The sequence below is a fragment of the Amphiprion ocellaris genome, chromosome 17 (assembly GCF_022539595.1).
Source record: "Amphiprion ocellaris isolate individual 3 ecotype Okinawa chromosome 17, ASM2253959v1, whole genome shotgun sequence".
Lineage (NCBI taxonomy): Eukaryota > Metazoa > Chordata > Actinopteri > Pomacentridae > Amphiprion > Amphiprion ocellaris.
In genome coordinates, this window is record NC_072782.1 from 4920386 (window position 1) to 4937276 (window position 16891).

Consider the following 16891-nt stretch of genomic DNA (forward strand, 5'->3'; position numbering starts at 1 on the left):
CTAGACTTAAAGTTTCTACGTTATTTAGCCTCTGTTTTATCTTCCTATTCCAATTATTCGGACAATTAGACGCTGCTAATCCGCTATCGACTTGTTCAAAGTCGCCATTTTGATTTCGTCAAACCTAAACTTGCCGTTTGTTTAAAAAGCAGCTACAGGCTTGAAGAAGCAGCAAAAAAAAAATCCGAATATCATAATTTTTATTATTGAAAATAAAAAGCAACTACTTTAGAAAAGCAAACCAACCTTTTTTGTTGAGTTTTTCTCAGCTTTTTATAGTATTTAATACGGCCTTCATCTTGGAGTTCTTTCGTTGTCATGGTGACAGCGCAGGCGCAGTGAAATCATTTTACTGAAATCAGAAGAAGTAGTTTTGAAGTATGATGATAGATCTTTTTTGGACAGAAGAAAATAAAATTGTGTGTTTTTAAATAAGACTATACATTTGTGTGTGTGCATGTGTTTGTGTACTCTACTTTTTTTACATGACAGTCAAAATTTAGATACTTGTTTGGTAATATGTGAAAGTATAAGAGGACTTTTGAGTGAACATCAATTATTTTCAAGACTCTAGCTTAGATTTCTGATAAACAATGTTCACCATCATCTAATGTAGTAACGTCACAGCTAACCAGCGATTATTTGTCTAGCTTGAATTCTTCGCCACTTTAAGCCTCACAACCCTACTGAATGGTGATTTAACGTTTAATGTCAGGAATTTATATATGAATGATAATAAATTTATTGTGAGTTGATAACGTTTGTCCTTGGCTCATCATTTCCAAATGAACTGGCAAAAAATTACACCCTTTCAATGAAAATCAACATATCTGTATATTTAGTTGTAGTTAAAGTAGGAGAAGCATCAAAATTTGAAAATAATGTCAATGTTATACATATGTAGCAAGGTTGTTTTAGATATATTAAAAAAAAGACTGGTTGAGTAAAATTCCCTCTCCCCTGAAAGGTATCTTCCTCTTTTTTGCTTTAGTTTTTAGAATAACAAAGCTGTACTCTGTCATGATTTATTTACTGCATACTTCTTGGATACATATTACATTAATAATCAGTACTTATAAATGCATATTTTTTCTACTATAGAAAACAGACATTGTGTTTAAAGAGGATGTCTTAGTTTTTTGCTCAAATCACCTTTTCAATATCAAGAATGAACTTTCACACACTCACAGCAAACAATGAGAATATCAGTATATCAAATGTATAGCAGCTACATATAGAGGCAAGATAGTACGGTGACTAAAAAATAATTATATACACGTGACTAAAACGTTAGTGGAATTTTCCACGTTTAAATCTAACTTCGTGTCTTTTTTACCATAAACTCTGACATGTTCCCACGGCACCTGAAGGCAACATGCTCACTGAGATTAAGCAGGGCCAACGCAGGAGGTACGTAATGACGTGATGACGTGGGAGAACCGTTTAATAACATGATGTGCTTGGTGTCATGGTTTTCATACATGTACAGTCTTTATTTACACACTGTTAGAGATGATGATAAAGGCTGCCAGTCTTTTTCTATTGTTGATGAGTTTCACTTTGTCAACCAATTATCAATTTATGTATCTATTTATATCATTTTTTTTCATTAATCTGCTAATGATAGCTAATAATAGTCATAATAATAGCCTAATGCACATGGTGGTGAAAGTTAATGCGTGAAAAAAGGGAACAGGGTTTGCCTCGTTTAGCAGGTTGCAGCAGGTGCAGTAAAATGATACCTGTAGTCCTATTTGAAGATGCATCAAATTAGCAAACATCTATTAATTCTTTCCATTGTATTCTGTTCTCTGTTCTGACTACCACAGCCATCATTCTCTGGCATACACAGGCCAAATAGTAAATGGCAACTGGAGACTGACCCGACCTATTTTCTTGCTTTGACGTGAAAGACCATCTCCAAACAAAGGCCGAATTTCAGTTCAGCAAAAACCTTTCAGCTGTTCAGTATCAGTTAAAAGTCTTTCTGAAAAGTGCTGCAAGTAGCATAGAAGCATTCAAAAGTATAAGTATCTTAACCTGACAAGTGAACTGTATCTATCAAAAACTGATTAGTAGAATAGAAATGACATTTAGCATGTGAGAAATCTGTTTAATGTGGAGGCGGGTAAGAGGTTGAGAATTATCTATCATAAAACCACTAGGAGCTAATTACTCTAAAACGATGAATCATTTCTATTCATGGGGCTGTTTTGTCATTGCTCTCGTCTGTATCATGACTGGCATTAATAATGTATTTATATGTTAGATGCAATCAGTCTTGTCATTGTATTACTCCATGCTAGCTGTTGCCATCTGGCATAAAAATATTTAAAGGTCTTTCTCATTTTCTCTTGACAAAAATAGTCACAGATCTGTGACATTTATTTTATGTAGTAACACACAACTCCCTGTAGCGTATCAACACTGTTTTTTTTGCCTTTTGAACACAATGGATCCTCAACATAACTGCCCTGAATATTTAATTGGAAGTACAGATAGTACTGAAAGGACAGGTACTGCTGTTGCTCCACCTGTTACAGGAAAACATCTGACTGTAAAGAAATGTTTTCTGTATAGCTCCATATTCTCAAGTTCATTCAAGTTGCATATTTCAGAATTTCACACATTTTTCTACTTAAATAGAACTACATATTTAAATATACATTTATATATCTGAGTTGCCATGAACTAGTTTAATAGGTCATGAAGAACTAATATTACTCCAGATAATGAACAGAAAAGACCAATTATTGGCACAGCAGCAGTCACATTCTTTTCAAAGGCGATTTAAAAATATGGCCTTATTGTGACAGTGATTTCTTTAAAGGTTCCTAACCAACCACAGCTGCAACTGACAATGAAAATGTAAAGTAATAACTCAAAAACTGAAATTAAACTTGGAAATCATGATGTGGAATTTATTGACAAAACTGCCTCAGCTCACATCTCAGAAACTGAATACAGAGAAGATGTCATGCATCTCTTTTGGCACTTTTTGAGCTTTAGTCACCGACCCAAATAAAACCCTCAGGAATTAAAATAGTCTTAAAAAAAATCCTGTTTCATTTCTATGGTCCTTTCATGTGTATGAAAAGTAATGTACAGAGTCCTGAGGTATACGGGTTGGCAAAGGCTAAACAAAAAATAAAATACATAGGATTAAGACTTTAAATTAGCTCAGCAGCATCATTAAACGGTCCACTGTACAGACATAAAACATTTTCTGGCATCAGTTTTTTCTCCACACAAACATCAGCTCACATTTCAATCTACCACAAAAGTTCAAAATCATTAGTGAGAGTAAAGTATGTGAATACAAAATAACTTAATAAAGAGTTATGCTTGGTTCTCAATTGCTGCATAAAGATGTAATGGGAAATGGTTTCCCCTGTGTGACATTTAAGTCCTGACAAAACAACATATCTGGATACAAAAAGCATTCAGGAAAGAGTTCAGTCAGACTTCAGGAACAATGAGGCTTCGACTTGTGTTTCCAGTTTGTTATCACACATCAGATGGTGCAAAACCTCGCCATACTCCAGCAAACCTAACGATCACTAAACTTTTTTATGCTTTACTACTACCCAAGTCAAATTTTTCTTCAATCGAATGTGGATATAGGCATTGCCTCAGTACACAGTGTAAATGTGACAATGAATGACTGCTGGCGATTACAATTAGTTATTGCACTACACACAAACAAATGTAAAGACGCCTGGCCTGAATGGTCGTTTCATATCAGTGTTTCAAAGTGCATAGCAGTCAGGACTGCAGACCAACCTGTGATGCTGCACCTGGAACTAACCAGAATCAGAGTTATCTATAGACTTCAGCTGCAAGAATATCAGCTTTGAGAACTTTTTCAATGACTCAAAGGTGGGATCACTCACGAATCTGTTACTTCTGGGTTGTAAAAGTAGCCAAATAATTTCTAACTGAATGTTATGAGATTCATGGTGGTCAGTCCTCCCGACAACAATGATATTTCAGCTGAGATGCCTTCTTGGGTATTACAGATTTTACACACCTCGTACACACATGCTCACATTATAGCAAAAAAAAAAAAAAAAAAAAAAAAGGCAATGCAGAACGCGCACGCACGCACACACACACACACACACACACGCACACACTTCTTCAAATGGGTCAAACTTGCAAACTGCATTCACACGTGAAATTCCCTGAAGTTTCTTACTAGTATGAAATAAAACAAACCTTCAAAATTAGCCCCAGTTTGTGTCCTTCATCCCCTAACATTATATTACTGAGAAGTTATGGTAGCTTACACCACCTACTGGCCCGGTGATATTCCACTCACCATTAGTGAACACCAAAACAGTACTGGTTGAAGTAAAAGGTGCAATCTAGATTAAAAACAAACTGCATTGCATAAAAATGTAGCTGAGTACATTTTCTGTTGCCTTAATCTATGTGTTTCTCGAGGATGAGGTCTTTTTTAATTCTACTCAATTATCTATGTCATCATCACCACGAACACCTTATATGTGCCTAAAACAGCAACACTACAGGCTAGGATTTTAGGTTTAGGTTTAGTCAGCAATAGCCAATTGTTGTTAACCAACAGCTTTTGGCCTTTGACTGCCTAGTTTGGTCTCATGAGAACACAAACTCCCTCATTTCCTGCACCAGACAGAACAGAATCTCCACGTTGAAGAAATACAGAGCCGTCTGAAGGTGTCAGAGTCAAGGTAGGATGTGAGCAGGGCTGTGATGCTCCTAGACTGTCCTCCATCAGTCGTAAACATGCAGGATGTCTCAGTTAGGGCTCCGTGTGCTGTAGGGCAGTGAGGGGCTCTGAGGCACGCACCATTCAGAAAGTGTCAAAGAACCAGTGTTGGGAAACTTGGCTGCTTCAGGATCAAGGATTTGTGTCTGGTCCGCTGTTAGAGTTTGGGGTTGCAGACGAATCTGCTGAACATGGTTCAGTTCTGTCATCTTCTGTTGCTTTAGAGCAGAAATGCTGCTGCTGCTGTGATTGTCGTTCTCCTCTGAGGTCTTCCTCCACCTCTTCCTTAAGAAGCAACTCGTCGTTCTCCAAGACGAGCTCCAGGGTGGGTCCACTAGCTGCTCCTTCCTCCAGCTCCCCCTCCTCTGCCAGGCGGAGTTTTATGTTCATGCTGACAGGTTTTTCTGTCTTATCTGCACAAAGAGGACAGACATTAAAATGCACAAATGGGAGCAGAACAGACAACAACTAACTTAACATTTGATATCACTTTGCACTTTTCTATTGCTGTTCTGAATGCTGAAACTCCGCAGTGACAGAGGTAATTTCTAATGGACTACAAATCAAAACAACAGAAAGATTAATAGTACAGTTTTGTCAAAATTCAAAAGTAAAATTATTGTTGCACTCCACATCAGTCACTGAAACCATGGCACACAAAATGCTCAATATTTTGTTGACACTTTGCATGAGGGAAGGACGGACACAAACAGACTTCATCGTCAAAGACAAACAAGGTTGTTGCCAGGATCAGGAAGCATCAGGTCAATCCAGACTGATCCATTATCTTTCTAACTTTGTTTAGTGGCTTGTAAGTAACGGCTGATTATGTAAAGGATCAATGTGGTGATATTCTATTTCTTATTGTCAACAAAGAATAAATCAATAAATACCTCAACTAACTTCGACTTGATCCACTAAAATGTGTTGCCTGTGCAACAGCCAGACACTTTTTCCTATACATCACAGACCTCTATTGTTGTCCAAAAACTATTAAAAGAACTCCAATGCATCACGGCTCTGCATGAGGTCACAGATGTCCTCATGTCAACGCTCCTGGGTTTACCTCAGGTCAGTGCTACATAGACTGTCAAGCTGTCTTTATTATTCACTAGAGCATGAGATGTGCAACTGAAAACAGTCACTACTTCCTACAAAAAAGCCACAGTGCCAGTTTTTCAAGTAGATACAGTACTGAGCTGTTGACAGACATACTGTTGGTTTTGGTCTTTTCATTGTTGTTTTTTTTTAACAACACAAACTGAAAATCGTCTGCCTCTTGGTCCTCACCGTGTCCAAGCTGCCTCTCCTTCGGCAGCAGCAACACATCCACATTGTGATGCTTCTCCAGGGCGGCTGTGAGCACGGCACCCTCGCGGCTGAACAGGAACACCAAAGGCAGGGTGATGTCTTCAGTGGAGTCACCATCTCCAACCATCTGGAAGAGGGGAGTTTCCTCACTATTACTTCCTTCATGGTGGTCTGAGGAAAAAAAGGTGATAAGTGGAACCATTTAATTTCTCTAAGGTCCAGACTGGGCGGTTATTCTAGTTTGTGTATTTAACCATGAAAAGCTGATTTCAGTTTTCACTTCACATTGTGATGATACTCACCTATAAAGATCACTCCTATAGCTCCCGCCTCCTGCAGCCAACGAGCCTTTGCAGCGAACATGCAGTCGCCACGCAGTGCCAGTGCGATATGACCTTTAAGCTCCACTGCATTATCAATTGGCCCACATGCAGTGTACGGAGAAGCTTTGACGATGCTGCCCTTCACCTGCGGCACAGGAGGATGTTTTTATGCTTGTATTTGAGGAAAAGCAGTGTAAAAATACAGTATGCGACAGAGAAATAAAAAAAGTGTATACAAGCATCATTAGTTCTGGAGTAAAGGGAGAAAAAAAGACAAAATTTGCACAGTTCAGGAGAAACCTACAACATAAGTACCCACTTTTCAAATCATATTGTTGATCAAGTCTGTCAGTTTTGCTTTTGTTCTCATTATAATTTACTATTCCAGCTTTAATGTTGACCCAATATAGTGTATTATTATCTCACCCCGTGCTCTTGCTTCATGAGGTCCATTCCAAACTTGGCAGGTCCTGCAGTGAGGACTGTCCTACCCAGAAATGGAGGAGATATGAGCTGGACAACATGAGGCACCACCACCTCCTCCTCTGGGGTCTGGCTTACTTCTGCTACAAGTTTTACTCGGTACACTCCTTTATGCTCCTGTAGGGATAAAAATGTAGAAAACAGATTAAAAACAACAACCGGCCGGTCACTTGATATCCTTATTTTCTCAAGAAGTCAAGTGTCAAGTTTAACCTACATTTCCCATCTTCCCTTGCTGTTGGAAATCTCATAATATTAGAGGGGCCATGCTTAAGTAAACATAAACAAATCTATAAGCATATCTGACTAGAAGAAATGTAAATGTATTTAAAAAAACCTTTATCATTTGATTAAAGCCATTTATAATTTCAGAAATCCACACTGCCAAAAGCAATGTTATTTGTGCAATATTAAAGACGTAATTGATTTGACAGCGGGGTGTATAATTAACCTGTTATAGAACTGTATGGTTCCACAATGAATAATTGCTTTGTCCTCCCTCCAGGTATCTCTGGCTCCAGAACAACAGGTTTCTGATGTAACATTAGAGACTCCACCAGCCTGCCCAGTGTCTATTGTTATCTTAGAGTAAAGTAACCAAAATACCTTCAGACTTCCAGTGTCTCCTGCAGTGACTTCATTCAGTGGAGTGAGAGAAATGCCCATGCTTTTCAAGAACTCAACTGGCTCCATGCCATTATCATGAAGTGGTAGTTCAATTTCCCTGTGAAGTATAAACACACTCAAGTTAACACTCCAGAATTTGTACTCAAAATCAAATGCACCTTGCAAATAAACTTACCTGATAGGAAGAGGGTGGAAGGCTCGTCCCACCCCAGTGAGGTACTTGTAGCTGTCCCGGATGGTTTTGGCAAATGAAGGGTTGTTAGGGAACAACGTCTCTGTGCTGGGACAGGAGTGTGTAAACAGATCTTCTTCGTGAGAAACAGGAACAGTCTCCTGGAGCAAAAGACCCACGGTTAATTAACTACAAGTCTACCGTACTAATACATGTCAGTTCACATGTTAGACGTGTCACCACTGACAATTTAAATGTTCACTTCTCAATAAATATCATCATTAAAGAAATCAGATAAAATCTGTATGTGTAACTGACAGTGTTTGTGATACAGTGAGAGCTGTTACCGTATTGTTGCCTTGACAGGGTGGCTGAGTGGTGGAGAGAGAGACAGGCAGAAGATGAGCCTCTGTGGTGAAGATGTAGTCGTCGATGTCAATTGGCAGCTCGTTCTTCTCCGAAAACAGCAGGTACAGGTATTTAAACATCTCTGCCAAAAAGAACGAATCCATCCTATGCAAGCACAAACAAACATACATATACAGAAGATTTTAACCATTCTGTAAAAACGCGTGTCAACAGACCACATCATTGAACTTGGAGCACTATTTGTGTGGCACATTACCTGTCTTCATGTGTCCCAGTGCGGACATCTTGCACAGCAGCAAACCCACAAGGCACCCTGGCGTAGGCATTGAGTTTTTCCACTATGGACTGTCCCACTCTGAGGTAGTAGGGGTCGCCAGTGGCCTGCGGAGATTAAAATAAAGTCTTGGCTCACGTCTTCCAAGGTAGAGCGGGAAAAAAGAATGCTTTGTGTACTGTATATCCTCCTGAGAACTGAGGGAGAAAAAATATCCTTCAATTGAACTTTTTTGTGATTTCCTGCTTTTTTGGCGCTAAAATAACAACGCACAATTCAACATTTTATTAAAAAATATTTATATTTTAGATTCTACAGCATATCCACTATAGTGGACAACAGAACGTTTTTACCTTAAAAAAAACAAACAAAAAAAACAGTGACACTTTGAAATCAAAATAAGCTGACAAGAAAACAAAAATGTCTATCCGTTCACTCATGAAACTTTAAGAGACGAAATTAAATAACAGTGTAAAATTTAAGAGGTTGAATGAAACATAGTTATAAATTAATTATTTTACATAGAAAATACATTCAACATTAGCTACTAGCTAACCCCATTAAATCGTTCTATTACTTTTCCTGACAAAAAGTTTAACTGAACTCTGACTCCAATTTATGATTCCTGACATGTTCATAAACAAGAAAATACATGATTACCAAAAGTAAAACAATGATCTCTTAACAATATTTAACTTTTCTCTTTTCGTGGCAGTCTCATTTTTGCCTGAAAACAAAGTTCGCCTCATCCCACCCAGTCACTTGAGATATCATTGGAAAGGCCAGGATGTCCTCTATTGAGCTCATCAGGATTTAGTAGTGTACCTCAAATTAGTCAAAAAATATAGATCAAAAACAAATGTCAATTACAGAGGGCATAAATGAACGGGCCGGGTCTCAGGAGGAGATAGTACAGTAGTGGAGTAGTTTCAATAATAAGCCAATTTGTGCCAGTTGACCTTTAAGAACCCACTTTTAAAGGGTATTATATTTTATTTCTGTGAGTGACACTGTTCTGTTAGCTTTATCACCTTATAGAGGTAGTAGGTGCTTTCTGCAAATTCTGGTCTCAGTAGGTGTTGGCCCCAGTGAACTCTGAACTCTGTGGTGAAAGCCTTCAGGGAGAAAGAAAAAGAACACAATTGATTAAGAATGAGACACATTTCCAATAATTTTTTCTCAATTCGGTATAACATTTGACTTTTTCCTACTACAATATATGACACCGCAGAGCATCATTTACATCAAACATCCACATGATGAATATGTCATAACACATATCAAATGAATCGAGGTATAAAATGTTAGCCTCGTTGCCCAGCTCTGCTGAGTATTAGAAACAGTTATTATAAATAGGCCTTTAATAGAGCAAAAAACAGCAAAGATGCCATACCTCTGGAAGAAACTTGTGTTGTTTGGTGACTTGATAAAGCATCTCATGAGTTTCAATGGCTGGTTTCAGATCTCCTCTCAAAACCTATGTGACCAATAAATAAACGTCATCCTCGACACACGTGCAGCGATTTCTATGCCCTCTACAAAATAGAATCACAGACCTGTAAGCCAGGGAAGAATGCCAGGAGAGAGTCCATCCAGCTCCGCACACTCACAGTGGGGTTGTGCATGTGTACATTGAGTAGAAGCGGAGGCTGACTGATGTACTTCATAATGGCACTGTAGTGCTGTTACAGACGAACACAATGAAAAATACATTAGCAATCAACCACAAAGTGAACAAAATGACCAGGTGTGGTCAATTATGTTGCAACAGGAGGCACAACACAGACCGAGTCAGACATAAGGGTATATTTATAGACTCACAACGTTGAACCTCTCCAGAAAAACATTGTCTCCTAGAAGGATGTAGGCCTTCATCAGGTACTCGTAGTACGAGTCGATACCAGCACCAACTCCACTGTCTGCAAACACAGAAAGGAGAAGACTGTCAAATAACTGTAATATAGTTCAATTACCACTGTTTGTGTGAGGACGCGTCTGGTTCCAGGGTTCATCTCTTGCCTTTAGCAAGGTTTTATGGTTACACAATGAGTGTTTGTGTTTAAATTGGCTCACCCCTCCGGACCCATTCTCCATTATGGATATTGATGACAGTCCCCACTAAGTCACTTCCTCTCTGTCTCCGCTCCCAGAGGACATCCAGAGCTTTCCTCGCATGTTCCTGTACACAATAAGCATCACTGTCTGAAAATGTCTGTGGTGAAAACATTATTACACCGTTCATTTATGATTTCATCACATGTGGCATCTGAGAAAAATGTTCTAAAATAAGGCACTCCACTCTTATATCTCATTAATTACACATTTATGGCATTCTTGGAAAAATATTTTCAAGAGGCAGAGGAAGATAATACCTCAAACACAGACTCTCCTGACAATCTGCTGAGGGCAGCAAACTCTAGGATCATTGTTCCTGCACATGCTGTGCAGGTGTCTGATTCAGTGCCCGTTCGTGAAAGTGGGTTGAGGACACCATACCGTAGATTCACCTGGTGAAGCAAAACAGGAAAAAAAAAACGTGTCACTTGACTCAGCTCAAAATTATTTTAGATACTTTGCAAAATCAGATATATGCTCATTGTTTAAAAACCCTTTTGTGATGAAATGACTGTGAGGAATCGTTCTCCATTAATGCAGTGATTAAATTTTAAGGGTCGTTCATTATCAACCAACCAATCAACCAACCAATCAATCAATCAATCAATCAATCAATCAATCAATCAATCAATCAACCAGAGTTTATTTATATAGTCCTGACCAAAGTGCTTTACAGTAAAACAAGAGAATAACTTAAAAACAATACAGTAACTTAAAACAGAGACAGCAGTAAAAACAATAAAAATAAACAGCAACAAAACAACACTAAAACATACATCTAACAGCTAGTACATAAAACCGAAATAAAATGTCACCATGCCGCTAGGTATGAAAAGCCATTTTAAACAGAAAGGTTTTGAGTTTTGATTTAAAAAAACCTAGGTCAGTGATAGTGCGCATATCTGGGGGGAGTTTGTTCCAGAGCCTGGGTGCAGCTACAGAGAACACCCCGTCACCCCAGTGTTTATATTTTGACCTGGGTAAATCAAGCAGCCGCTGATCAGACGTCCTCAGATCTTCATCATCTGCATATAATACATCTAAAGTTAAATCTGTGATCTTTAACAATAAAGTAAGGACTACCTTTGGGTAGGGAAGGCCACTTGTGGTGTTGAAGGCAGGCAGTAATCGGTGGCCCAGCTCTTTGGCCATGTGTAGGAGCTCATCCTGATACCACTGCATCCTGTCTCCACGCTGCCGTAGCAGGTCTGCCATCACATGACCACCCAAAAGCCCACTGGTGAGAGGAAAATGCCAAATTAAAGGAGTGCAAAGGGTGTGATAAAATACTGTACAGATGTGGAATACATCTACTTTCAGAAGAATTGTCCAAAACATTCCACTTAAGTCACATATTGTGATAAAGAAAAAACTAAAATAAACCTCAGACAAATTTCCTACCCTAAAACCCTGATATTGGTCTCAAACACTGAAACCACCACATCGTTGTCCAGGCGAACATCCTTCACAGCTTTCCTCACAGCGTCCTCAAACTCATCGAGCTTGTTCAACACCTGAGTGTAAACACACAGGAATAAAAGGAAGAATCAAAAGTAGCACAAACACAGAAGTCTAGTAAGGATAAATGGCTCATAAACAGAAGGAAAGTAAATCATTTTTATGCTTGGAAGCAGAGGAAAAGCAAGTACTCACCACCAGGGTATCAAGGGTGTCAATCAGAGTGAGAGAAAACCTACACAAAGGTAGAACAAATGTTATGATACTGGAGCTGGCAGGGCGCAGTGGACCTGCTGTTCCACTTTCCAACTGATCCAGTTAAGTGTGTAATAAACCACAGGCTGCTCAATGTCAAATCTGCTGACATTGCAGCAAAATTACATTATGCAATAAGTGTGCACATAAATGGATCAATTATACTGTAAGTCCACAATTTAATGCCTTTTTGTAGATTTTATTGACTTAAAACAGCATCTAATTAATATAATAACTAGGACACTCCATGTCCAATTAAGTCTGTTAGGAAGAGCACAGCAAGAAGGAATTCCTCAGATTCTGTCTTCTAAGAAGATGCAAAATATTTTGTAGAAAGAGAGGACATTACATAGACAATAAGTGTTAAATCTCCATTCCCATACATGTTTGTAGAAGAATAAAAGTGGATGTTGCTATTTTAAGATAAAGCTGAAAGTATTTTTTCTTAATTTAATGCCAAATTTTAGAGTACTGTATACTGTGGATAACTTTAATATAGGGTGGCTACAAAGCTTAAAAAAAGCACAAAGTTTTCTTCTGTGAAACCGGGAAGTCATGAGTTAAAAAAAAAAAGGAAATCTCTTAACAAACATGCACTCCAAGTCAACTGGTGTAGACATAAGACTTAAAAGGTGCAGATGTATTTGCTATAATTGCACAAACTGGTTAAAAATACATGGCTTGTTCATTCGAGGAAATTTAACAGCTGTGACTCTATAAAATTCTTTTAAATGTCAAATCATGACAAACTTACTTCCCCAAGGAGTCATCTATGTCCCCTCTGTTGGGCTCTTGCCCTCGCACTCTCCCTCTGCAGCTTAGAGGCATCAGCTCATCTGCTGGATAGGCATATTTCTGCAACAGAAAGACCTGTTATTGTCTTCAAGCTTTACTTAACAGTCTGAAGAAAACGACTTGAGTTCAAAAGCTTAAACAACTCCTGTATTACTAGAGAAACAGTCACGTTTCTTACAAACCACTCTCCCAAAATGCTCCCGATAAATCCTTAAGCAATTCTACAATGGAAAATACTTGACAGTCAAGCAAAAGGATACACTTGCTTCTAATAATAATAATCTCTGTCTCGTGCCTCTTTACCTTCCATGCGCATCCAACAATCAACAACACCTTAAGCTAAAAATGATCTTTGTCAACAGTGTTTCCACCTGCTGCATCTTGTCTTACTAACATGCCTCTTGTTCTTAGCAGCCATCACCAGTGTCTTCTTACTAACACTTGTCTGTGCAACCTGTGACAAGCATACAGTTGACTCAGTCATTTCATCATTGTGCAGTCTTAAAGACATCGATTTCTAAGCTTTGAGAGTTTTCAAATCATTTAAAAGTGCTTAAGTCTGTGAATGGGATGGCGTAGTACAAGGTCAGCCACCAGGGGTGACTGAAGTAAAATTTAGAAAGTCCTCCTTTGTACAGAATGCCCTGTCTATTAAAAGCTGAACAAACTGGCATACTTTACCTACAGCTATCAGAGAAAGCTCCACTTTTGTCAGTTTAAAGAGACAGTATAAGACATGGCTGATTGACAAACAAACGTGTGAACATTGAGGAATTCGGGCACTTTAAAATCAAGCATTTTAAAAACAGGCTCTTCAAAAAATCCTGTAAAATCCTGTCTCCTACCTGGAAGACATACAATAATACACAAAGATAATAGTGTCAAGACCAGCATAAATCACAGGATGTTAAAGGAAGAATGCTTCACGCCACATGCAACCAAATCCAGCATGTTTGCTTTCTGTACACATAAGATCCTTGCACCTCATGTAGTTTAATGAAACCGTTTTCCTACTACCTGTCAAAGTCACTTTAAATCATGGTGCCTTGAAATGTGTAAATATTGTATACTGCATTTTAATTACATTTAGTATTTCTATAGGTTTTAAAATTAGAAGTGTTTTTTATGGCATTGTACAGCAAGTTTTTTCAAAGTATATGTTGTATGTAAGCTGCTTAATACTTGAATTTCCCTCGGGATTAATAAAGTATCTATCTATCTCTATCTATCTTCTGGACTGATGCAACTCACTCATGCGCACACACACACACACACACACACACACACACACACACACACACACACACACACACACACACACACACACATAAATATAGTGGTTATCACACTTAATTTATCAGAAAGTAGACCTTACCATGTAACTGCCGTAAGCGTGGTCAAACATCTCAATAATTTGGTTCCTGCAAAAAAATTAGAGGAAAAATACAACTTAATCAAATGAAAACTGTTGCAAACACTGAAATATATTAACAACATTTCATAAACTTTCACAGTCACTTATTCCTAAACACAAATAAACAGTCTTTACATGTCTGACTGTAGATTCCTCACCTGATAACAGTCATCTCCTCTGCTGTCATACTGTGACTCTCTTGACATTTCGCCCAGCCCAGAAGGCTGGTGATCAGCAGTGTCTTTAGTATCATCCCTGTGGCAGACGGGGGGCCCAAACTCCAGCAAAGTTTATCTCCAAATCTCCTCATGAAGTCTTGCATCTGGTTAAGTTTTCACAACAAACTCCTGCTCTTTGCCCAACACGAAGTCAAACAGACCAGGTCATCCTCGTTTTGGGAGAGAAACGGCTAGCTACCCCCTAATTCCATGCCCATGCTTCCACCCTGGTTGTTGTGCAGTTGAGCCAGTGTTGTTACGACCAGCACATGTCCACGGAGGACTCCAGATGACCCCTGTCCATGTAAACAATAGAGGCGGTGAGCTACAGCTGTGGACGTTAGCTTACTTGTAACAACAAACAAGATTCACCACGAAGCACTAGCTAACTGGAGGAAGCCCAAACAAGAGTAACAGCTGACTTCTGGTTAAATAAAAGCAAAGTTGAAGGAGATATCAGGTAGTTACCAAACGGTGAGACAGTGTGGCTGACCTCTGGCAGCCACCACAGTGCCGGGAGGGTCCCTGTTGCTTGCCCCGCTACCAAGTTGCTAGTTCTCCGTCAGCGATGCTAGTTGGTTAGCTAACGAGCTTACTAGCTGGAAAAAGGAAGTAAGCTAGGTCGGAACATCGTTTAGAGCTAAAAAAACTAATGGTCCACGTCGTCAGCTCACACTCATCGTGTAAACTTGAGTGTCACACAGTTAACGGGTGGATGACACGTCGCCGGGTGTGGGTGCAGCAGTCTGGTGTCGAGTAGAGAGCTGTCAAAGAGCGGACGGGCTTTGTTGGTGCCCGGCTGAACGGGGGGAACTGCTGCCCTCAGCTTGTCTGTCAGGCAGGTTTCATGCCACGTATAGTAAGGTTAATTTTCTCTGTGGCAACTCCTCAGCTTTCGATCCACCCTCATTCGACTGGCTGTATTTAAGATCACGAAACGTTTACACTAGTGTTATATTTACGGATGCAGACTGACAATTGTAAAGGACGTCGAATTGTTAATCCAGGGAGGTTCCCTTGCAGGCAACACTTAGGGTGAAAAATAAGCATTCTCACGTCCTCAGGATGGAGGTTTTTGTAGATAATAATAATAATAATAATAATAATAATAATAATAATAATAATAATAATAATAATAATAATAATAATAATAATAATAATAATAATAATAATAAGTGCGCACATAAGTGGATTGGATTCTGGGTCATGTGTATAATGGACTGTAATAAAGGTTCATTGAATACTCCTCTTTTCTAGACAGTTTTTACAATATATTGTGACTTTCTTGCAAGTTCCACCAAAGCATTCAAGTTACGTTCTCTGAAGGTTATTATTCTTATTATTCTTATTCTTGTTATTAATGCTAATAATAATAATTCTTTATTCTTATCATTATTTTGTTGTTTTTGCTGTTGTTGTTGCGTAAAGTGTTTTGGTAGGCTTTACTGTCACTAACCCTATATATATATATATATATATATATATATATATATATATATATATATATATATATATATATATATATATATATATATACAGAGAGAGAGAGAGATATGTGTGAGTGTATATATGTATACACACACACACACACACACACACACACACACACACACACACATATATATATATATATGCTATTTTGTTCTCATTTCTGACCTTCTTATTTACTTTGTATTATTTTCATGTTTTAGTAGTAGTACTAGTAGTACTATTAGTAGTAGTAGTAGTATTGTTGTATGTAAAATGTTTTTGGTAGGTTTTTGTTTCACTGTGCTGTGTGGGACACTGCCATTAAACATCAAATTCTCTATCAATAATAATTTGATTGGCATAGACACACAAACATACACACACATACACACAAACACACACACACACACACACACACACACACACATATTATATATAATTTAGACTCTATTTTATGCTCTTTATGCTCTTATACCTTTTATTTATTTATTTGCTCACTGACTTCTTTTTTTTTTACTTAGTTTTTTCCCATTATGGTTCTACGCTGTATTGTCTTTTATTGTATTCGTTCTTTTTCTTAAATGAAATTTGGCATATTTGGGGCGGAAGTGGGGGATGTCTGCAAAGCATTTTTCCCCTTGTTTTTAAATGTCAGATTTTATCTTCTTTCTCTGTTTTTTTTGGGTCCAAATGAGGTCACGTATGTTGTGTCTACAGTTGGTCACAAGATGTCGCTACTGTCCCTCTCCTTTCTCTATATTACATCCATAAATCAGCAGGATGTTGTGTATCCATTTGTTTGCACTGACACTTGATCTCAGGGTATTTTGGTGCATCATAGCGACTGATCTTCATTT

General features: G+C 38.3%; 1 protein-coding gene across 2 annotated transcripts; it reads right to left on the reverse strand.

Annotated features, from left to right (window-relative positions):
* Positions 1–2894: 2894 nt before the first annotated feature.
* si:ch211-282j22.3 (ER degradation-enhancing alpha-mannosidase-like protein 3) lies at positions 2895–15382 on the reverse strand. 2 transcript variants are annotated; one of them, XM_035957364.2, is made up of 21 exons: positions 15033–15382; positions 14505–14860; positions 14308–14353; positions 12892–12992; positions 12078–12117; positions 11826–11938; positions 11508–11661; positions 10682–10816; positions 10383–10488; positions 10131–10228; positions 9866–9991; positions 9703–9786; positions 9341–9424; positions 8292–8416; positions 8014–8179; positions 7670–7824; positions 7474–7591; positions 6811–6984; positions 6364–6529; positions 6041–6232; positions 2895–5163 (listed from the first exon to the last, which is right to left on the reverse strand). In XM_035957364.2, exons 2-21 carry the CDS (start codon positions 14666–14668, stop codon positions 4883–4885), a joined length of 2628 nt encoding a protein of 875 aa, XP_035813257.1. In that variant the 5' UTR covers positions 14669–14860; positions 15033–15382; the 3' UTR covers positions 2895–4882. The 2 variants fall into 2 exon arrangements, with proteins under 2 accessions (XP_035813257.1, XP_023146265.1); XM_023290497.3 differs by having other exon boundaries at positions 7670–7827; positions 15033–15381.
* Positions 15383–16891: the final 1509 nt, after the last annotated feature.